The 23,452-nt window shown below is 52.3% G+C and overlaps 1 protein-coding gene across 2 annotated transcripts in view; it reads right to left on the minus strand.

Moving 5' to 3' along the window:
• Positions 1-21,056: 21,056 nt before the first annotated feature.
• The window catches only part of TRAF3IP1 (TRAF3 interacting protein 1), a 67,821-nt gene continuing 65,425 nt past the window's right edge, over positions 21,057-23,452 (minus strand). For both annotated transcript variants that reach the window (XM_082658750.1, XM_082658751.1), the window contains exon 15: positions 21,057-23,211. In XM_082658750.1, coding sequence (XP_082514876.1) covers positions 23,046-23,211 — 166 coding nt within the window. In that variant the 3' untranslated portion in view covers positions 21,057-23,045. The remainder of the gene's footprint in view (positions 23,212-23,452) is intronic.

Consider the following 23,452-nt stretch of genomic DNA (forward strand, 5'->3'; position numbering starts at 1 on the left):
GGGAGAGCGTGGACGTGAAGGTGGGGGACTTTCAGCTCTGTCCTTGCAACAGATTCTGTTGGAGAGGCACGGCACGGCTGGGCATATATTACTGTGGTATTAGGTGAAGGCCCCCCGAAATTCCTTCCATGAAGTCAGGGATCATGTCTATCAAATTACTGTAGCCCAGTGCCTGACACAAAGCGTTTACTTAATAAATTAGTGAACGAAGGAATAACTTTTCTTGCCCACTCGCTTATTAAAATAACGTCGGACCATGTGTACTGAGTTTTGGTTTGTAAGCGTGGATTCCTTAGGCTCCTTCCACGCTCCCCACGGGTGGGGAGTAGGGTTCTGCAGGAGAAGGAGGAGGTCTCCAGCAGACGGGCAGGGAGGGGGGACTGAGGCCAGGTGAAGAGCGGGTTCCGAGTTTTACAGGTGGAGAAAAGGAGCTCCAGCAGGGGACCGATGCGTGTGAGGCTGGAGACCCCCCCCAACAAGCGTGCGTGTGACCCGCTGGCCTGGCCTGTGTTGTAATCACAGGACCGGCCTGGCGTAGGCGGAGCCACACGGAGGGGCTTCGCGTCCCCAGGAGGAGTGTTCAAGTTCAGTGGGGGGCACCACCTGGGCAGCAGGCCCTGCAGGGGTGTCTGTTGGGGGAAGGGAGCTTCCTGCAGCTCTGTTTGGGCTTGATAACAGCAGAGACTACCACCGGCAGGAAAGCCAGGAGTGACGTGCCCTCCAGGGAGCCAGGGGCTTGCCATGCCCACTGGCCCTCCACCAGACCTGCACCTCGGGAACACCTGGGAGCTTGAAAAACTCAGAAGCCTGGACCACCCAAGTGTCCATCAGCGATGAATGGGTGGGTAAACAGTGTAGTCTACCCATACGGGTAGATATATATATATATATCTACGGGTAGATATATATATCCCGCCATACGGTGGGATATCATTCAGCCTTAAAAGGGAAGGAAATTCTAACACATATTACAGCACGCGTGAACCTTTAAGGACATCAAGCTGAGTGGAAGAAGCCGGTCACCAAAAGGCCAATACTGTTTGATTCCACTCATGAGTTTCCTAAAGAAGTGAAAGTCATAGAGACAGAAAGTAGATGGTGGTGCCAGGGGCTGGGGGAGGGGGAGCGGGAAGTTGCTTGATGGGCCTGGAGTTTCAGTTTGAGAGGATGATAAAGTTCTGGAGATCCGTTGGTTGCACGACAGAGTGAATGTACTCACTACAAAACTGTGCACTTAAGGTTAAAATGGTAAAGTTTATTATGTATATCTTAACCACAGTTATTTAAAAAAAAAAAAAAGCAAGCCTGATGCCACCCCACCCCAGAGATCCTGATGCAGGCGATCTGGGATGTGGCCTGGGCATCAGGATTTTTGAGGCTCCCAGGTAATTCGAATGCAGCCAGGCTGAGACACCTGCCCCAGCCAGCTTCAGCTGCACTGCCCCCCGTCCCAATATCAGGGCCTTTGCAACCAGGGGTTAAGTGGCCTGAGCAGAGTGTCACTCCCTGCTGGCGCCTGGCTCTGATATTGCCCTGGGGATCCCATCTGTTCTCTAGAAAGACCTGAGGCCCCACTGGGTCAGAGGCATCCCACCCCTCCTCCTAACTGCCCACTGGGCATGGGTCAATGCTCTCAACACCAGCAGGTACTGGAGGGAGCACTAACGCTCGCCCTGTTGTTTTCAGGACCCTGAGGTCAGGGAGCCTTGGTACCGTGCCCACAACATACAGTGGCCCAGTCAGGACTCAAACCCAGGACCGTCCAGCCGGGCAGCCGCTCTCCTCAGGTCTCACCTTCCCTCCAGGTCCTTTAAGCCCAAAACACCCACCGACAAAGGGCTGTGAGTGAATGCAACAGATGGAATTCATCAGATCACGTGACCGACCCCCTCCCAACAGGAACTCCCTGGTGCTGCCACAGCTCTGGGAGCACCAGCCCTGGACAGACACAGGGCCAGTGCCACCTTCAGGCAGAGTAGGGGGCTGTCCCCGCACCCCTCCAAGTCCCAGGGGCACCCTGGCATTTTCCCATCCCGTCACTTCCTCCTACCCCAAAATCCCCTGTCGCCTCCTGCTGCCATCTGACAGCTCAGGCCTGCCCCACAGCAGCTCACTTATCTGTGTCCCCAAAACAAAACACCCAATGTCCGCAAATGATCCCTCCTTGGAGTCTGGACCAGTCTTTCTGGAGGGCAACTTGGCATAAAATGTTCATAATCCTTGACCAGAAATTGCTCTTCTAAGCGTTTATTCTCGGGAAATAATCAGATGCGTGAGAGATGTTGCTACAGGGTTGCTCATTAAGCATAATGTTTACAGAAAAAAATGTCCAACAATAGCTTTCTGGCTCAGGAGGTCCGGGAAGGGGCAAGGACTCCTCTCTTAACCAGCCCCTAGTCCCCTCCCCCCTGCAGGGAGCCAGGACCTCCTCTGGAAACGCTGCAGGTGCTGGGGCAGCTAGAAGCCAGAGCCCCCAGCTGCGCGGGGGGAGGGCTCCTGCCCCGGGCTTGGGGTGCTGGTGCCGTCGGCAGCTCGACCCCCGGAGCCCAGCCCAGGACGGGGCAGCAGACGGCCACCCCGCAGGGTGGGAAACGGGCAGCTCTCCTGATCCTGGGCCCCTGGGCCTGTGTTTGGGGCGTCTGCTCTCAGGGCCTCGGGCCTCAACCCCCTTTCGGAGATCTCCTTTGCTGCTCCCCTCCCCCCCGCCCTTGGCCTCCAAGGAGGAAGCAGGGCCACTCACTCCTCACGTTTACCCAGGAGACCATGAGCAAGGGCAGCCCTCACCCTCGGCTTTGCCCTGGAAACACCTGACCGGCCCTGCTCTGCAGACCCTGCCTCTGCCCTTCAGAGTCCCCGCCGCCGCCGCGGAGCCGAGGTGCCGACCCTCCGAAAGGGGGCGGAGCCTGGAGTCCGCCAGGAGCCGGGGGCCAAGTCCTTCTGCCCAGCAACCAGTTCAGGGCGCAGCTCCTCCGGGCCTGCGTCTCCTGTGAAACGGGGCTGATGACCCCTGTCTGCAGGATTACTGTAAAGACACGAAATTCCTCAGGAAGTGCACTTGCTTCCCCGTCCAGAGAGAGCCTCAGAACAAAACGGGCATCAGTGCCACGGCCTGCTCCGTTCTCCACCCAACACCCGCCCGGGGCACCTACTGCGCTGCTGGCCCCTGGGGGTGGGGGGCGGGGTCCAGACGTGGGAGAAGCCTGAACCTGCGTCCCCAGGGAGCAGAAGGGGCAGATTCTCAGAGAATGACTCCCCCATCCCAGGCCAGCCCAGTCTGCCCCAGGCTGAGGGGCTCCCAGAACGCAGGACCCCAGTTTTCAAACCGGAGTGAGCTGGGACCCTCCCCACCCTGCAGGATTGCTCCCAAGCACCCTGCCTCACCCTCCCTCCCTCCGGCCCCACCAGGTTGATTCTGTGCCCTGCGACTCAGGCTCTGTCGCTCTGACCCACAAACTCCTAAATGGTCCCCAGAACTCCGGAATGTTCCTTCTCTGGGCATCTGGGGCCCTTTACAATGCAGACTCCAACCTCCCACCTAGAACCCAACCGTCTGCACACACCCGGAGGCCCGTCCACGCCCTCAGCCAGGGGACCTGCCTCCCAGCTCAGCAGGTGCCTCCCCCATCCCCACCCACCCAGCTGGGCGCCTGGGCTCCTTGCCAGCCTCCACCCGTGGTTCTGGGCCCCATCTCCTCTCACCTTGACTTGCAGCTGCGGGAGGAGGTGTCTTATCTCTCCTGGCAGAGGTGCGGCTTCCTCGAAAGCTGCTTCTGCTCACAAAGATATTTAGATTCCCTCACAAGAGCTCGCTCGGGACTTGACATTGAACAGACGGCCAGAAGTGACAGCCACCTCGGCTGGGCACTGAGCCTGGTGCAGGGTGAGCCAAAGTGGACACTTACCATGGAGCCTGTGGTCCAGTAGGTGGGGTGAATAGTGGTTCCCCAAAAAGAAAAGTACACCTCCTAACCCCTGAAACCTACGAATGGGACGTTATTTGGGAAACGGGGTTTTGCCGATGTAATTAAGTAAACGATCTCCATCATCCTGCATTTAATGACAGATCTTTGGGTTTGAAAGGAAGAGGGAGATCTGAGACTCAGACACAGAGCAAGAAGGCCACGTGAGCAGACAGAGCCTGGAGGGATGCGGCCACAAGCTAAGAGCCACCAGAAGCTAGAAAAGACAGGAAGGGTCCTGCCCGAGCGCCTCCAGAGGGAGCGTGGCCCTGCTGACACGCTGATTTCAGACCTCTACCCTCTAAACCGAGCACGAGTACGTGTCCGTTGGGTGAAGCCTCCCGGTGTGTGCACTTGTCACGGCAGCCACAGGAAACTCACACCCAGCCATAGACCAGAATCACAGATCACCCGCGGAGTGAGGGCCACGAGAGATGGAGCGGGGCCGGGGAGCAAGAGGACGTCTGCAGGAGTCAGGGAGGGTGAGAAGTTAGCCACAACGAGAGAGGACGCATCGCAACCGCGGCACCGGACAGTTGGGCAAAGGCCCTTCTGGGGCCTGGGAGGGGAGGGGAGACCCTGTGGACCTGGTGATGCCGGGTCCTGTGCTGTGTCACAGGAGGTCCACAGGGTTTTACCAAGCAGTGTGGTGATCAGACCCAGGTTTGGACAGAGCCACACTGGCTCCCGTGTGTGGGAAATCGAGGGGAAAAGGGCGCAGGACTCCAGAGAGACCCGGGCAACCTCGTCACCGCACCGGCTGAGGGGACAGAAGACGCTGGCCTTCATGGGTCCAGTGTCCCCGCGTCCGGCGCTGAACAGTCCTGTGCACCCCTGTGAGCTAAGAGTGTGTCCTGTGAGAGACAGTCAGGAGGCAAAACGAACACAGACCAGGCGTCCCCAGAAGCTGGTTCAAGTACCAGGAGCCTTTGGTTTGGTCTGGGGACACGGGGTGGCCAGGGCGTCAGGCCAAGCTGAGCTTGGAAGGCTGGCTGCACGGGACCCAGCAGCCTCTCTGCTCTGTTTCCCTCCTTGACCTGCCATGTGTGTCTCTTTGTGTCGCCAGGTGACAAAGCAGTGGCTTCAATAATCACCAGGTGTCGTCGTACGTCATCCCGCGTGGTTGCTGTGCGGCAGGAACCTGGCCCGGGCACGGCGGGAACGGCTTGGTTCTGATTCATGACTGAGGTCTCAGGGTCTCAGCCAGGAGACCCCGAGGCTGGGCTGGGCCATCTGAAGGGACACAGGCCGATGCTGGCTGTTGGCTGCGGCTTAGCTGGGGCTGCGGAAGGAACACCCGCGTGTGGCCTCCCCACGTGGTTAGGGTTCCTTACAACGTGGTGGCCGGATTCTACTGGGAGCATCCGGAGAGAAGGGGAGACAAAGAGGAGAGAGGGAGCGAGGGAAGGGGATGCATGTCTTACGACACCTTGGAAGCCGTGAGCATCATTCCCGCTGCGGTCTGTTGGTCCAAGAAGTTACAAAGGTCCGCCCCTGTTCAAGATGCCAGCATGGACCCCACCTATCTCTCTGTGGAGGAACATCAATGTCACGTCCAAAGAAAGGATGCGAGATGGGATATATTTTGCTGCAGCTATTCTGAGTAATACAATCTCTTTCTCTCAATCTCTCTCTGTCTCTGCCTTTGTCTCTCACTGTTGCCCTGAACCTTGGTGTTTCTCTGTCCCTCTCTCTCCCTCTGTCTCTTTAGCACCCTCCCTGTCTCTCTCCCTGCCTGTCCTGTGCGTGCGCCCATCCCCTCTCTGCAGATGGACTTCCTCGGCCCGGCCGTCTCTCAGCTACTGCCCCTGGCAGCCCTCAGTCTCACTGAGTCAGAAACTCCAGCCTGACCCTCGGTGACCAACAGTTCAGGCATCCACCTCCCCCTGGGTCTCTGGATTCATTCTGGGGACAGAACCCTGGCCAGCCAGTTGGCCATGATCAGCTTCCTCTGGCCCAGGAGCCCCTGCTCCAAGCCTGGAGTCCAAGGACTCCACAGGCTGTGTCGACCGGCAGAGTCTGGCCACCTGGATAATTAAAAGCCTTTGCTGTGGTCTGTAGCTGAGGGGTTGTTGGCAAAAGCTCGGCCTCTGTGCACCGGTGCTGAATCAGATCTTGGAGTTTTGGGTGAAGTAGAAAAGAGCAGCTTTATTGCTTTGCCAGGCAAGGAGGGCCACATGCCCTTCAGAAACTGTGTGTGACCCAACCCAGGAGGATCTGATGAGGAGTTTATAGCAATGGTTCAAGGGCCGGTTTGCTGATAAGGATCAGGGTGCTTGCAAGGCCTGCGCTCCTTTCATCTGGCCTCAGGTGGTCTCGTCCTAATGAGCTGCTCTGGTTCCTTTAATCTGGCCTCAGGTGGTCCCTTGATGAGGTTATGAAGCTGTGATGTTCTCGGGAATGAAGAATGCCAACATCTTCCATTTGTTGGGGGTTACAGTTCTGTAAAGAGCTCAAACACACTGTTATATTTGTCCCTTGAGGAGGGACCAGGACCCTGGCCCAAGGCTGCTCTACTGCTTCCTGGCCGCTCCTCCCTTGTCTCTGCATCCCCTCCCTTCCCTGATTAGCAACTGTTTGAATCTGCGCTTTAGAACTCAGGGAAGGTCATGGACGCTGGAGTCTTGTCCCTACAAACAAGAAGCAGGGGATATGGAAAGGCATCCGTGCCCAGGAGCCCCACAGGGTCCTGCTCGGTTTCCGAGTTTCCCTCTGAACAGTGAGTTGACGACTTGTCAGGAGAGGCTCTTCTCAAACCAGTAAAGGAGGAAGGAATCTATTGGCCTGTTGTAGCAGAAGCTCTTGGTGCCCTGGAACCACTGCCAAGAGGTGAGAGAGAGAAGGACCTGGGAGTGACAGCCCTTACCTGAGGCAGGGCAAACGCTGACTGTAATTCCTACCTCAGAGCCCCCCACGGGATCCAGCTGAGGCCTGAAATCAGATTCCACCTGTTTCCACTCTTCCACGTCCCCCGTTGCCACTCCCTGCCCCCCTCCCCAGGCAGCCACTGCCTTAAGAAATCACTTGCACACAAATCCTTGCCTTAGGGTCTGCCCAGGGAACAAGGAGTTGGCGCATGTAACTGAGAAAGCTGGCAAGTGTGAAATCCAGGCTGGCAGCCTGGAAACTCAGACAAGAGCTGGTGTTGTCACCTTGAGCCCAAAATTTGTAGAGCAGCCGAGCAAGCTGGAAACTCAAGACAGGGTTTCTATGCTGCAGTCTTGAGTCAGAATTCCTTTTTCTCAGGGAAACCTGGTTTTGTTCTTAAGGCTTTCAACTGGCTGAGGCCCACCCAGATTATCCAGGGTAATCTCTTTAAAGTCAGTGAATTGTAGATGCTAATTCCATTTATAAAATACCTTCACAGAAGCACCCAGACAGGTGTTTGACCAATAACCTAGCCAAGATGACCCATAAAATTGAACCATCACACCTACCAAGTCATCTACAGAATGGGATGTCAAAGGTGGGATGGTCTTCAGGCACAGCTGGATCCAGGAGCTCAAAGTCTGGCCCTAGGTCTCACCCACCTCCAGACTTGCTTTCCTCCGTGTGCAGTCTCCACTGTGACAGTTTCTTCTGTGTTGCATCACCACAGGCCTTCAAGCTCCTCGCTCAGTAACTGCAGGAGAAACCTCTCAGCCCACATCACATGTCCATCCCAAAGAGTATTCTGACTGTCCTGCTGGGCCACGTGCCGACACAAAGGCCGGTGCAAGCCCGTGGCTGGGTCCTCCGCCAGGGCACTGGGGTGAAGGAGGAGTTCTGCAGAGAACTGGGAAAAGGAGAGCCAGAAGGTGACCAAAGGAGCCAACACAGCACAGTAGCTCCTCTAAGCCGCGCTGCTCAAAGCGCCTTGCTTTGGTCACTTTCCTTCTCAGAACTTATGATGTTTGAAGACAACATGAATTTATCTTATTTTCTCACAGGTCGAAAGCCAGAAAACACATGCCATTCAACTGTCAGTGGACACGGAGATGGTCACCTTCATCCAGGTGACACCGCACCACCTGCTCTGCTTTTCCCTGCAGTGGTCGGTCACACCGGGGTCAGGACCAAGGGTGCATGCCCTGCACAAGGGCCCGATGAAAGGCTACTTCTGAGTCCATAAGGTAACAGAAGAACGTCCTAGGTTACAGTTAATAAAGGTCATTGTTACTGGATGTGAACAAAGCCGGCCTTCATTTCTTTATTTGGTGGCCCATTTGGTGAAGCACTTAAGAAACGCCCAGGCCAACATACACATATAATGGTTTTAATTACATCCTGTGAATTTATTCTTCCAGAGAGGAATATTTCTCAGGGAAATGTCCATAAAAGCAACTTTCACAGCAGTGTGATTGTGTGTGTTTCCTAGAGGAAGTCTGTTTAGTTTAAGTCCCACTCTGAGTACAACTTTTTACAAAGACAGGGGCCCGAGAAGGCTGCCAACAGCCCCAGAGATGGTGATGTCATGGCCTGGGACACCAGGGATACTGGGCGTGAGGCCTGCCCCCCCATGAAAAGAAGGCAGAGTGGGTGAGGGCAGAGTGGTTCCCACTGACTCACTCTCTGGGCAACCTTTAGTGAGTTTGCAGGGTTATTTCCACACTCAAAATAAGCTTGACAGGATGGGCAAATATAGATACAACATCGTATGCAACAATTTGAAAGTACAGATTCTTTTCAAAATAACGTGAGAAGAACAAGTATGGTGGTTCCTCAACACATTAAACAGAGAAATACCATATGATCCAGCAATTCCAATTCTGGGTATGTATCCAAAAAAAATGGAAAGCAAGTATGCAGATAGATATTTGCACACCCACACGCATAGCGGCATTATTCACGATAGCCAAAAGGTGAAGGCAGCCCAGGTATCCACTGACAAGTGAGCGGGTGAACAAAGTGGGGTCCATCCACAGCACGGAATGGTATCAGCCTTGAAAAGAAACGAAATTCTGACACAGGCTACGACACGGATGAACCTTGAAGACACCGTGCTGAGTGAAAGGAGCCAGTCACAAAACGACAAATAGTGCCTGACTCCACTTATATGAGGTCCCTGGAAGATTCAGATTCATTGACACAGAAAGTAAAATGAGTGTCGCCAGCGCTGGAGGAGGAGGGATGGGGAGTTAGTGTTTAATGGGGACAGAGTTCCGTTCGGGAAGATGCAAGAGTTCTGGCGATGGATGGTGGTGACGGTTGCACAACTATGTGAATGTGCTTAACGTCACTGAATATACACTGAAAAATGGTTAAGATAGTGAATTTTATGTTATGTGTATTTTACCACAATAAGAATAAAAGGGGGGATAATGACATGTCACAATGCTGTTTGTTAAGCCCAATAAAGTGATAAATTGTGAAAAAAAGTTACATGGCATTCTACGAAATTGACTACATGCTAGGCCATACGCGGCCTCCACTCAGCTCCAAGGTGTGGCTGGTCCCATTCTCTCCTGTGATGCAATCAAACCAGAAACCAAGAACAAAAAGATAAAACGGGGGAGGGGGAAGTACGTGTCTGACAACAGGCCAAAGAAGAAATGACTATGGAATGAGAAAATATTTGCAGCTGAACCAAAATAAGTCCTCCATTCAATGAAATAGCATTCAGCTACCAAAATGATGGTTAAGAGAACAAAAAGACAAGGGGGAAATACACTAAATTCTTCCTGAAGATAAGAAGTCCACATTGCGTAACAACACAAGCCACATTGTCTCAACAGCGTGAACATGTGGCTGATGTGTGCGTGTTGCATATGCATAAAAAATAGATGCGATTGTAAAGAAAAAGGAAATTTAAAGATGGGAAAACAGATACCGGCAACCAGCATATAAATCGTTAGCTTTGGAAGATGGGATTATGAGTCATGTTTATTTCCTTCCTGATGCTGTTTTCTAACTGAACAAAAATTAAGTGAGCAGGAAACCGAAACAATGAATGTCACTGGGACAAAAGTAAGAGTAGCTGTGTGGGCGGAGCACAAGGAACCCCCAGCACCCAACTTTTGGTCCCCTGGGTGTTGATCCAGCCACTCAAGCAGGATCGATGGAAGGGCATTGGGTGGTCAGAGAAGGACACGAGACTCCCGCTTCCATCCTCTGCCTTCCCAGGTGAGGGGTGCCACTGGCGGGACCCCTGGAGTCAACGAGGCCAGTTCTGCTCTGTCTTCAATGCCCCCCTAAGTCCTCTGGCTCTCCTCTCATCCTGGAGCCCCAGCCGACCGTGCCAGACCCCGGGAAGCACCTCAGTACCCCAGAGCCTGCTAAATCAAGGGGACTCAGAACTTTCAGGAGGCCCTCCAGCCCCCAGTCCGAACCAGAGGTCCAAACGGAAGACGTCTCCTCCCCTGATCGGAGGGAAGGGAATTATAAATATCAACAATGAGACAATGCATAATAATATATTCTCAAAATACTAGTGGTATAAACATGCGTAGCACACAACTTACAAACAAGACACACAATATTATAAATTCCACAGAGGCCCGCAATCGATTCTCACAGAATGCTTTTGTGGATTTTTGCTGAACTTTTGTGTTCATAGTCAACCTATGGCTGTAACTGACAAACAAGTGTAGCTCTGACCTGAATGTCAGTTAACGTTTTCATTTATTTTAACAAGTAAGAGAAAAGAGATACAATTCCTGCAGAGGAACTTCGGTTGTTTGGCAATGACACGAGTGATGACTTTGCTGAACTGAATAATCATTTTTGAACACTGGAATGAATTGCCTCCATTTTTTGTGCTATTCACCATGTAATGGCTACAGATATGCACACTTTATTATCACTCTCACTCTATCAAAGTTGCCAGTTTCCATGGTGTAAATACTTCAACCTTGGCCAAAAGGGACTTAACTGAATTTGGATTCAGGGAGAGATGCAACACACAGTAGTATTCCACCATACAGATAGGCCCAAAGGCAGAGCTAAGAGTAGAAAGTGATAAAATAATTAAGAAGCGATGAGTTTTCAGTATCCACTACTTTTGCTTTTTAACACAACAGCTCGCAGAATTCCGGAAAGTTTAACAATCGCTTGTACGAGCAGCTCCAGCTCACCGTGCACCCCTCGACCTGTGCTCTGGCCCTCGGGGTGCCAGTGTCTGGGGCATGTGGCCCTGGAGGTCTGGAAGTGCCCCTCAGGCAGGGCCCTGCAAGGCTCCTTCTGGGGGGACAACGAGCGGAATGCTCACCCCAGAGACAATTCTTCTCTTTATAAACTGGGACCTTTCCATTCCGTTGCTAAGGAGTCTAATAAGAGTTTTATTTTAAAACCACAAATGGTTGTTCTGGCAGCTGTAAAAATAGGGGAAATACTGAGATGGACGTGCAGTTTTACAGGCGATAGAAGAGAGGCTTGAGGAGGGCTGGAGGCTGGTCCACAAGCCCTGCCCACGGGGCTGTGCTGGCAGCGGGACACAGAAGCCACTGCTAAGGGGACAGCTTCCTTCCACAGCACTGCGGGCTGCAAGAGGCACGTCCACGTGCTGACATGAGGTTCTGATTTTGCATCCATCCGAACGAGCTTAATGCCTGCCTAAAAGCCACGGTTTAACAGCTTCCATTTGCAAGTTCTATTTTTAAATACATCCCGGTGTTTGTACTGAAACTGCCCCAAAGATGCTTTCCTTCAGAACCATAATCCCTGGAAATGGAAAACCCATCGGAAGAATGCAGCTCTGCTCCACTCCCTGGGTGCGTCCGGGTAAAGTGAGGAATGAGGTCACCTTCGAGGTGGGTCCAGCCACACTGGGGACAGGACGGGCGTGAGCCCCAGCGGCCGGGCGGCACTCAGGCTGCACGATGGTCCGTGGCACTTGTGCCTTTGTGGGCCCTTCTTTCACAAAAAATATTAAAAATTCTATTTTACAACCACATTGTTATAAAGGCAGATGTATTAATATTATATATTCAAACATTTACTCTGACCTAAAAGTTAATTTTTTTAATTATAAAAAGTTACAACGCTTTCCCGGGCCCCTCAAAGTGCTGCACCTGCTGTGCCCGGTGGGTTGGTGGGTCCTGCCAATGCGCCCAGTGGCTGTGGCCCTTGGGCTGATGGGCCAGGTATCAAGGTCTTGGCTCAGGTGTGCGGTTTGAGACGGGCAGGGGGTGACCGTCATCCTACAGACTCGGGCGGGGAGGCGTCCTTGCTGGGGCACCAGCCAAAACAACAAACGGGCTTTTAGAAATCACTGACTCGCCCTTTCTTAGCTGTGTGCTCACCCAGATGACAGAACAAGGAACCCACCCCGGGGACCGGCAAGCGATGTGTTCTCAGCTCAAAGGCCAGCAGCCCTGGACCCGGCCTCCACGCTCTTCAACTCAGCCCAGGTTTGCTCACCTCAAAGGCAGCTGGACAACATGCCTGGGGCTTAGACCTGGCAGAGGCCTGAGACTTGCTAACACAGCCTCGGTTTTCTCATCTGTAAAATGGGTAGCTAAGGCCTGACTCCCAGCCCCAGAGAGGCTCACATGAGAAGGTGGGAGGGAAAGATCTCTGTAAACAATTCCATGCCAGGAGGGCTCTTTCTTTTTCCCTGTATCTCTAACAAAAGAGCGGAAGGGGCTTCCCTGACAGAGGGAATTCCAGGCCCTGACCAAGGTGCCAAGCCCTGGAAACCCGCAGGGCAGCTACAGCCAACCCAGAGAGCCAGTGCCAGGCACGCCATCACAGAAGACAGCTTTCCCCGGGGTTTAAATGAAAACTCTGGAACACCCTGGAAGGGTCTCAGGCTGCTTGAAAGTGAAACAGAAAAATTAGCAAATGCTCTTGTCCCGATCGGTCTCTGTCCTGAGAGGCACATCCTCCTGAAGCTGCCTGCCCGTCGCCCCCAGTTTCCTGGGGCCACGATGAAACCTCCTGAAAGGCGGTTTGTATTCAGGAGAGAACGATGACATCCACCCCTGGCTGGAGGAGGGCAAGGCGAGGCCTCTCCCGGCAAACTTTGAGCAGCGGAGGGGAATGGAGGCTGCAGGTCCATCAGGGGGGCAGGAAGCACAGCCGGGCTCAGCCTGCAGGGGCTCCTGAAGACCACATCTGCTGACCTGGCAGAGTCGGCAGGTAGAGCAGGGAGAAGGGTGGGTGGAGATCTGGGCTAGTGGGATGGGTCATTCCTTGTGGTGGGCAAGGCCTGAAGAAGCAGAGGGAGCCTCCAGCGAACCCCCCAAGGCATCCCTGGGAAGTGGCCAACCAGCCTCTGCTTGCACACCTCCTGAGACGGGGAGCTCGCTATCCACACCACCTACGGACCGCTCTGTCTGAATGGAGACTTATTCCTTACACAGGGCCAAGGCCATCTCCCTGTATTTCGCATCCACAGGTCAGTGCTAGGGCCGCAGAGAACCTTTTATCTGAAGGTTCCTCCACCCACCGGACCTTTTATCTGAAGACAGTGGTCATCTCCCTGCTCCAGCTTTTTCTTCAGTCAGCCAAATATTCCTGTTTTTAATTTTGAGAAGTACTTCCAGAACGCCCTCTAAAAATACTGACCGACTTACACACCACATCCTCAACCACACCATGCATTTTTTTTTTTTTTTTTGCGGTACGCGGGCCTCTCACTGTTGTGGCCTCTCCTGTCGTGGAGCACAGGCTCCGGACGTGCAGGCTCGGCGGCCATGGCTCACGGGCCCAGCCACTCCGCGGCATGTGGGATCTTCCCGGACCGGGGCACGAACCCGCGTCCCCTGCATCGGCAGGCAGACTCTCAACCACTGCGCCACCAGGGAAGCCCCACACCATGCATTATTAATCTTTCTAACCTCTGCCAGCTGAAAACTTGTGCCAGTGTGATGCTCACGTTACATTACATGAATACTAGTCGATACTTATATAGCCCGTACTACGTGCCAATTATTGATCTTTGTACTTTATAACCAGTAACATATTTATCCTCTGACGACAAACTATGAAGCTGGTGCCATGTGGATTAACCCAATCAAACACATGGGCAAGTGAGGCAAAAGCTTAGGCCATTTGCCCAAAGCCACCAGCTAACAAAGGAGCCCTCCTCAGGCTGAGGGCTAGGCACCCTGACCTGCTGGGGTCTGAACCCGAGTCACTCTCTCCAGCCTGGACTCCCAAGCTCTCTGCCCCTTTATCCCTTGATGATAAGGCCAAACGCTGGTTTCTGGCTCCTTCCATGAATTGACTGCCTATTTTGTCACTTCCTTCCATCATTCAATTGGACCATAAGTATTTTTCTTATTAATGAGAGAGTCTTTGCCTCTTATGAATATTAACTCTTTGTTAGAGACACGGCAAGTATTTCTCCCAGTGAACCATTTTTCACTTTTGCTTGGCTATACAGAAATTTTTATTTCTTATACAGCCAAGTATATATAATTTTTTTCACTTAAGGCTTCTGAAAATGTCTTTTTTAGGAAGTTCTTCTTCACCTTAAAATATGTTTAGCACTTAGTACCCTCTCTTCTAAGTGCTTTATTCCGATACGTTACACGGCCTCTCACAAAACAGAACTATCATAAATAACAAATGTATTAATAGTATAATAAATATATCAATAAATTATATAAACATTTATACATATTATCAATATAAAATATTCTCCAATTATTTTCTTCCGGTACTCTCATATGTTTTGAACTGTTTAATTTCTTGGAATTTATTTTTGTATGTAATAGTTTTGCCATATGGAAAACTACACGTTCCAATGCCATTTATTTGGACACCAATCTGAAATACTTCTGCTTTGAAGTACATTTATCGGAAATCAGAATTCCTAGACTTACGTGTCTGGAGGGGGGTCCTGTGCTATTTCAGTGGTTCACGTTTTCCTACACCGGTTCCACTCTGTTACAATTACTAGAGCTTCATCGTATGTGATCAGCTTACATTTCTTCAATAACGTCACTGGGATTTGAATTTTTACTGTTCAATTTCCAGGTTTCGGGGAGAAAGGTCTGTTTGCGTCCCTGAGGCCTGCACCCTGCCCATGCTCTGCACCCCCCGGGAACCCAGACTCGCCGTTTCCCTGGCCCTTCCCTGTGCCGCGCCCTTGCCCACACTCCTGGGCACCCCTCCTCCACCCCCCGGGCAGAGGAAGCTAAGGGTCCACACAGCAGAGCTGGACCCGGGCAGCCCGCCGTGCTGGCTGGAGTGCAGTCCCGTGTCGGGCTGTCCTCCACTTGCCCACCCTCGGGCCTCCTGTCCTGGGGGGAGCCGGCAGCCAGCCCTGCCTGGTCCCGCCCCTCCACGCGCCCTGTGGCTCGCGACCAGGACGACAGCCGGAGCCCCGGGGAGACCTGTGCCCACCCAGCCCCGTCTGTCTGTCCCCTGGGCAGGGTGGGCACGTCTGCACTCAGGAAGCTGGGAGTCTGGGAGGGCGGGGCTGGCCCCTCACTGGCCAGGTCAGAGGGCTTCATGTGCTTTACGAAGACAGCGCCTCCCAGAACCGTCAGGGCCCTCAGCCCCAAGGGGCCCCATGCCCGGCTTTGGGACCATATCGCTCCTCGGTGCCCCCAGCCAGGAGGCCCGAGTCCCCTCAGTGGCCACAGGCCGAGGCAAAGCTGCCCCTTTTGTGTCCAGCTCTGGGTGTCCTCAGGCCAAGGCCTCTCCTAAGACCTCAGCTCAGACCACAGTCCGTTCTCTCACAGGAAAACGCTCGTAGCCAGCGATCCAAACACGGACGAGGGGACAGTCCTGGACTTAACTGTGCGTCTGCGGCACATTCTCTCCTCGAGCCAGGAAGGAGATGTGCGACCCTCCAGCAAGATGGGGACACAGCCCACCTGCCCTGAAGGATGAAGGAGCTGAGGAGCCCCCAGGAGCCCCTGTGTGAGCCAGAACGCTCTTGAGAAGCCCCCTGATGCTGAGGGGTTGTGGCGACCCCGTCCACAGGCATCTACAGCTCAGAGATGGTGTGCGGGGACACCCAGGCCACACAGCCTCCAAGTTCCGAGCTCTCCCCAGGCCACTGGCCTCCTTCCCACCAGGTCTGCCTTTGCCTGTGGGGTTTAAGGGAAAGAAACGAATCTGTCACCAGAGGAGACCACCTCGGCAAGAGCAGAATTCACCTGGAGAGGTGGGGTCCGGCAGGGAGAGGGACCTGCACTCCCCCGTGAGGCACCTTGGTTCTTCTCTGCCAGCGGAGGAGAAACATGGCTCAAGTCCTGGTTGGGGGGCTGGGGGAAAGGTCCAGGGGTCATGGGGGGGGGGGCGCATCTCATCTGTAACCCTGGCAGCCAGTGAGACGTGCCCCCAGCCAGCACGCCACCCTCAGCCTTCAGATACTGACCCGTCTGCCCCTTACTGTTGATGATGAACCTTGTTTGGGCTTTGAAACACTGTGGCGTGATCCACGGACACGACAGAGACCAGTGATGGCAGCAAGTCACTATCTGGCCCGACCTTTGATTTTCAGGTCCATCGGGGGCTTTGAGTCTACAGTTCAGAGCAAGACCCGGGAACCAGCCCCCAGGACCGGCAGAGGAGGACGTCCTCCTCCACTTGGGGAAAAAGGCTGCACAAGCCTGAGACTTTTCTTGAGCTGGGAGCTGAGGCCACAGGACAAGCACGCGGCACAGAACCCAAAAGAGGGCAGAGCCCAAGCCAGAAGGAGAAAGCCTGGAGCGGGGGCCACCCTCCTGCGGGTGTTCTCCACAACCTCCCAGAAGATGCTGGACAGCTTTTCACCATGTATCCCTCGCGGTGTAGACCTGGGAAAGGGAGCAGCAGCCACTGGAGGGGCAACACCTCCTACTGGAACCTTCTCCCCCTCCCCCTCTGTGGGGCAGCGACAAGCACTGTCCGTTTCAGGGCACTGCAGGCAGGGAAGTGTGCTGGGTCCGGAGCTGCAGCCCAGGGCGGGCAGGAGTGCTGGTGGGCCGCACCCCAGGGACAGAGAACCACAGAGGGCTGGGGTAAACGGAACAACAGAGGGCGTCCCTGCAGCCCTGAAAGCCAGGCCACAAGCGTCTGGCAACAGGAAATCCTGGAATAATGACTACGTAACACAACTAATTGGTAGAGCAAAAGAATAATCCATCCCGATGAGGCAGGATCTGATCTATGACTGTAAGGATATTCTGACATCAGGTGACCTGGAATATCACATCACCAGGCCAAAGGAGAAAAAGGTACACTCTCCCTAACAGAAAAGAACGATTCAACATCCATTCGTGTTGATCGCGCTTTGTGAGTCGGGAATAGGACGTGTTTTCAATGTGATAAAAAAAGTACCGTAAAGCAGCGGTCAACACCGCTCTGAGCAGTGGCACCGGAGGGACCATCCGTCAAGTCGGTCACAAAATGAGGATGGGGCTTCCCTGGTGGCGCAGTGGTTGAGAGTCCACCTGCTGATGCAGGGGACGCGGGTTCGTGCCCCGGTCCGGAAGATCCCACATGCCGCGGAGCGGCTGGGCCCATGAGACATGGCCGCTGAGCCTGTGCGTCCAGAGCCTGTGCTCTGCAGCGGGAGAGGCCACAGCAGTGAGAGGCCCGCGTACCGCAAAAAAAAAAAAAAAAAAGGAGGATGATTAGCATCATTATTTGTTTAGCAACATTTTGGGTGAAAGGCAAAGTGGAAAATAATATTTACAACGCAAGACACAAAGGGCTTCTAGAAACAAATCAGAAGAAAAAGGCCAAGAGTCCACCAGAATCAAGGGCAGCTGATCAGAAGACTCAGTTCACAGAAAGCAAACAGTCCTTAAACACACGGCCAGATGCTCGAACCCATTCGAAAAAAGAGAAGTGCAAATTAAACCTCACTGAGATCTGCTTTCTCACCTGTCGGAGTAACAAAAGGCCAAACGTGTGACAATACGCCGCTGGAAAGGCTGTGGCAAAGCAGACACGCCTGCACCTGTACTGGCGGGAGACCAAACAGCACAGCCCACAACCATCGCCTTGAAGCTGAGGTGCCGACATTACGGTGCGTCTACCCAGCAACCCGGCAACCTCGTTTCTGGGTGTCCATCCACGGACACACCTGCACACGTAAAAAACGAAGCAAAACAAGGTCGGTCACTGCGCAAGGCTGGAAACCACCCGAGGCCAGCGGCAGGGAACTGGGCCACACGCACCGGGCACGTCCTTGGGACACTCCGCACGGCTCTGCAGGGAATGACGACGGCCTCTAGGGACTGGCAGGGCGCAGTCCCCAGGATTTGGGAACATTTTAAAAACCAAGATGCAGAATGGCATATATATAGCGTTCTACCTTTTGCAATACTGTGTGTTGTGGGAGTATAAAAATATGTATTCATATTTCCCTAAAGAAACAGAGAGATAAAGGAGAATCTAATAAAAGAGGCTGCCTACAGGGGCAAGAAGAAACAGGGCAGACGGGGATGAGAAGGGGGAGACCGTTCGGTGCGGACCTTTTGCACCACTTATTGATCCATGTTAATATATAATCTATTTCTTAAAAAAGCACTTTAAATAAAAATATGGAAGCCATATTTTTAAAATTATAGTTATGCCATATATAAAAATGTGGAATGACTAAGAATACGGATACGTGAGAGCAGTTAACGGTCATTTTCTTTTTTAAAAAGACATACACATAACACTGTCATCGGATGTCACGCCGGGCTCCGTGGGAACATGGCCCAGCCCTGCCGTCCACGCGGACCAGCCGGGCCTCGCCTCCACGGGCATCCCCTGAGGTCGCGCTGTGCCGGCTTCACCACGGAACGCCCCGGGGCGGGGGGCGTCTCCGCGCGCCCAGCGCATCTGACTGCGGTGCCAGGAGCCCCGGGGTTCCTCCTGCCGCTCTCCTCCAGGCAGGGTCTGCCTGGTCCCATCTTGCCGCGGCCCGGGGAGGTTCTCCGGGGCCTCTGTCCTGCCCGGTCAAGGTCATGCCAGCTGCACACAGCACAGACCCACCTCCTGCAGCTCCATCCAGATAGCTGGAAGGGCATCCAACAGGCCCCCTGCGATTCCCTTCAGGCAACATCAGCTCAGACGGGAGCGTTTGGGGAAGGCCCTGCAACAGTCATGAAGCCAAGACACACGTCCGCGTCTCGCCCCGGGCAAGCAGAGGCCCTGTCACCTGTCTGCAGTGTGGACGCCTCACGAACGCCCCCTGACCTGCGGCAGAGCTGTGGCGACAGTGGGACCCACACGGCTCTCCTGTCGCTCAGAGGGGCCCCGTCACCCCTTCACAGCCATGTGTCACCACTCCTAGATATCAAACAGGGAGAGGGAGAAGGTCATTTGTCATCCAAACCAGAACCCTCCTGCAGGCAGGGAAGGGATGTATTAATAATTATGCCTCAAGAAAAGGCACGGCTGCCACCGTCCTGAGCAGATCAGGGCTATGGCTCCGCTCCCGGGGGTGCGCGTCGCGCCCCAAGTACAGGAGGGCGCAAGAGGCACCGCGCACCCGGCGTTCAGGCCGGGGTCCAGCAAGCGAGGCCCGCGATCGCTGGCCGCCGTCACCCGGCAAAGTGCTGTCTTTGACGGGGACCGTAAACGGCAGACCTAAGTGTTTGTTGGTTTGTTACATCACGGCGACAGCAACGCTAAGAGCCTTTTCCGAGAATCGAACGGGAAGTCCGAGAGTGCAGTGAGGAACAGGACAGATGCTGCGAATTAGCCGACAGGCTGTGGCTGAAAACTGGTGCGGGCTTAGCATCCTCTGAGCTGCCCTGACTCGCCGGCCGCGCGCCTGCGGGGTGTGCTGAGCCGGCGGTGCGGGGGCAGGGGGCGGGGCTGCCGGGGAACCTCGCACACCGAGCGCACCCACCACACTGGCTTACAAAGCCCTGGTTGCGCCTCAGCTGGCCGGCACAGCCTCCGTGACTCAGGCCTTGACTTCCTTCGGAACCCCGTTTTTGGGTTTTTTTTTGGGGGGGGCGGGGGTCTGCACCACGAAGCTCGTGGGATCTTAGTTCCCCGACCGGGGACTGAACCCGCGCCCTCGGCAGTGCAAGTGCGGGGCCCTAACCACTGGACGGCCAGGGAAGTCCCTGAAGCCCATTTTCTCACCAGAAAGGCCAACTTGCTTGGTTTAAGAGGCCGATCATCAATCTGGAACTCAGCTCTAAACATGGACGTAAACACTAGTTTTACAGCTTAAAAAGCCATTTAAACATCTTTTCTCTAACTGAATTAAAAAAATAAAAGTCCTTCCCAAAATCCTTTTATGAAAACACATGTAAGCGGCAGAAGGGGACTCTTCCAGGGGCCTCCTGCCCTCTTGCAGAGCCTGTGTGAACCGTACTCACCCAAACACTTTTTAGGAAAACATGAGGCCTTTCGATTAGTGAAGTGCATCACAGGATAGAGGTGAACACAGCCCCGCCAGGCAAGAGCACACCCCGGGAGTGGACGGGCCTGGGGCTTCCTCCCAGCTCGGGCGGTGGGCTCCTGGGGGCAGGGAGGGCATGAGGAGCGAGGCGCTCTGCCTCTGCCCCCCTGGGAGCAGGCAGAAGACCCCGGAGCTAGGAGGGGGTCTGGGTCTGTGCGGAAACCGGTCCTTCAGGGCAGCCGCCTGAGCACAGGGTCCTGCGTGCGGCCTCATCCTGAACCCGATTCTCGTGGGAACTCAAGCAGACTGGTCGTCCTAAGCCCGTGACTGATGACACCAAGCTGGTAAAGGTCCAGCTACCTCTCCTCTCGCTCGTGTGCCCCAGGGCTGCGCAAGTCAGCAGAAGACACATCCCGGTCAGTTCAGGGCAGCTTGGAAAAGAAGTCTGGGAATATTTCAGGGGCACTTGTCAACAGACTGAGAATTCCAGACCCCCAACCCCCAGTCCTAAACTGCACTTATATTGTCACTAAATAACATCATCTGTCTTTACAGATTCCAGTTATCATTTTTTAAGTTGCTTATTAAGAAAAATAAGCATGAATGTCAAAGTAGAAAGCCTGAATTTTAGTCTTGTTATTTTTTTCAAAGGTTTATGTATTTCCTTTAAATATAAATATGTCGGCTCAACTTTTAATTTCTTTTTTTTTTTTTCTGTGGTCGCACCACACGGCATGCGGGATCTTAGTTCCCCCCACTAGGCATTGAACCCGTGCCCCCTGCGGTGGAAGGGCAGAGTCTTAACCACTGGACCGCCAGGGAAGTCGCTTAAATTAAAATTTCTGAAGTATGACTCCAGCACGTCTTGAAAACTTACAAGCCAAAGCAGAGAAAAACATTTAATAACCCCTTTTGTGTATTCTATCAAAATAATAAATCACAGAATTTAATTCGTTTGTGATAAATTACAGTAATAACTACATGCAGAGACTTTCTAAAGCTTCCTGAATGGTCTTAAAATTTCTGATAAATGCTTACCTGCCATACATAAGACTTCAATTTATACAGAAAAGGGGTGTCACAATGAGTGAAAATATAAATTTCCCTGAACTTTCTTCAAAGAAAAACAAACTGCACACATTTGAAAACTGAAAAAAATCCAAATGCTTATAAATGCTTTTCTCCAGGTGTGAACTGAACTGCACAACCCATACACTGATAGAAAAAAAATCTGATTATTTTTAATGATTTATGTATAAAAGAAAAATAAATTTTATGATACAATTTGAGAGACTACTTCATACAAAATTTTACTCACAATGTATGTAATTTTTTGCAACACAAAATCTCTAGTCTTATGTACAAATTCATTAAAGGCAGACACCTTCACTTGAAGCAAAACAGGGTCCCTTTAGGATGGTGGCTGCCATCCAAGTCAGTGGAAAAGAGACTATGAGCATGTGAGGGCTGGGGACTGACACACCTGCCCGCCGGCAGTGCTGCATTAGTGGAGCCTCGCCAAACTGAATTTTACGGTAAACTACGGAAAGGAGAAGAAGACCAATGTTTCATGACGGCAGATCTTAATAATCTGACCTTGAACTTACTCAGCTTCGAAAGTCATAGAACTACCTTTGTAACAGATTTATTTTGGAAATTACACTAAGAAAAACTTAACCGTGCCATTTGTGCTAGTCTTTTAAAGAAACAAAACTTTCTCAGGCAAATTCTAACACTTAAAATGGCCCTCCTTGGGTTACATAATAAATACAGTATCTAGAAATAAAAGTATCAGGACCCAGACCTTAAGACCCGTAAGTATGTCTCCAAACAGTGAAATCCTTTATACACAAATTGAAGACTTTAGTAAGTATTTACAATATTATATGCAGTGAAAAACTAAATAAAAACCATGTTTAAAAAAAAAAAACTTCTGCTTTAAAAAAACAATTTCCAAAAAAACGCTAACATTAAAAAATTTTGCAAATCCATGTATCCTTTTAAGTCTTCCTTTTGCAGTTTTCCCTAAGCTACCTGTCTCTCAGGTGCACAGGTGCTTACACCTGTGCGAAGGAAAAGGCATGATGCCGATGCCTTGGAGAGCAAGCCCCTCTTCTGGAGAGAACGAGGCAAGTGACACAAGTGTGCACGTGGCGAAAACCCAGGGGCAAAATGTTAAAGAAAGTGAGGAAAGGGCCTGTGACAATCTCATGTCCAGATGATGTCCATGAAGGCCATACTCAAACCTCCTTTTTAAATGTATGAACTTTAAGGGCTGGAAATATAAGCAAAAGATAAAAGGGACCAGTAAGAAAATTACATAACGTGTATGCAATTACAAAGAGGTTAAAAATTAAAGTTCACGCGTACCTTATAAAGATACGGGCCGAAATTAACGCTTTTCAAGTGGAAATGAGCTAAAAATATAATTCATTCATTTTCAGGCTTCCTTGTATTTATGAAGCTCCTATCAAAATGTACAGCCGTCTCACTCAGTGCTTGACTCAAGAAGTCCTGTCACTAGACTCAGAGTGTGAAATCACGGACGCCTGCATCCCTGGCTGCGCCAGCACCACTCACCTGCTGGCGAATCTGGCACAGAACTGAACAGCCTACGGGGGAAATACAAAGGACAGGCTTGTAAAGAAACTTTTCACACAGGCATTTGCAAGAGCTATTTATAACTAGCAGGTATTCTAGCGGAGGAAGGTAGGAACACATGGTCTTCACACACTGAATATGCCTCACGCTTGTAAAGCTCTGAAAATCAGTTGGATAACATTGTAAACTGTTCATTGTCTTCAAACGGAAACTTAAGGAGTAACGACGTGCAAACTGAGGGCGACCTTCAGTCTCCGAAACAGTCTGCGCTTTCACCTCCTGGAACTCAGATGGATACTGTGTACCATTTTCTGAATTTTCTCTTCATTCCTCAGAATACTGGCCTTCACGGCGCAGATCCTGTCCTGCTGGTCTCTGACCAGCTGCTCCAGCTCCGCCAGCTCCGCCTCCAAGGGCTCCAGGGCACAACCTGTGATGCTGACGGAAAGCAAAGCCAGGGGCTCATAAATATCTTTCACGTTTTACATTTGCTTCTTAATTCAAACAGTGGAAGACAACAAGAGGGGAATTAGTCATTGCATCCAAAGAAAAAGGGTACAAACATAAACGTACTCTTTTAGAGTGAAAAATTAAAACACTTTCAAATTACAGTCACAAAGCTTTGGGGATTTCGATAAGATACATGAAAAATATGGTGTCCAAACTGCAAAGTTTGCTG

Source organism: Grampus griseus (assembly GCF_964374135.1).
Source record: "Grampus griseus genome assembly, chromosome: 7".
Taxonomy (NCBI): Eukaryota; Metazoa; Chordata; class Mammalia; order Artiodactyla; family Delphinidae; genus Grampus; species Grampus griseus.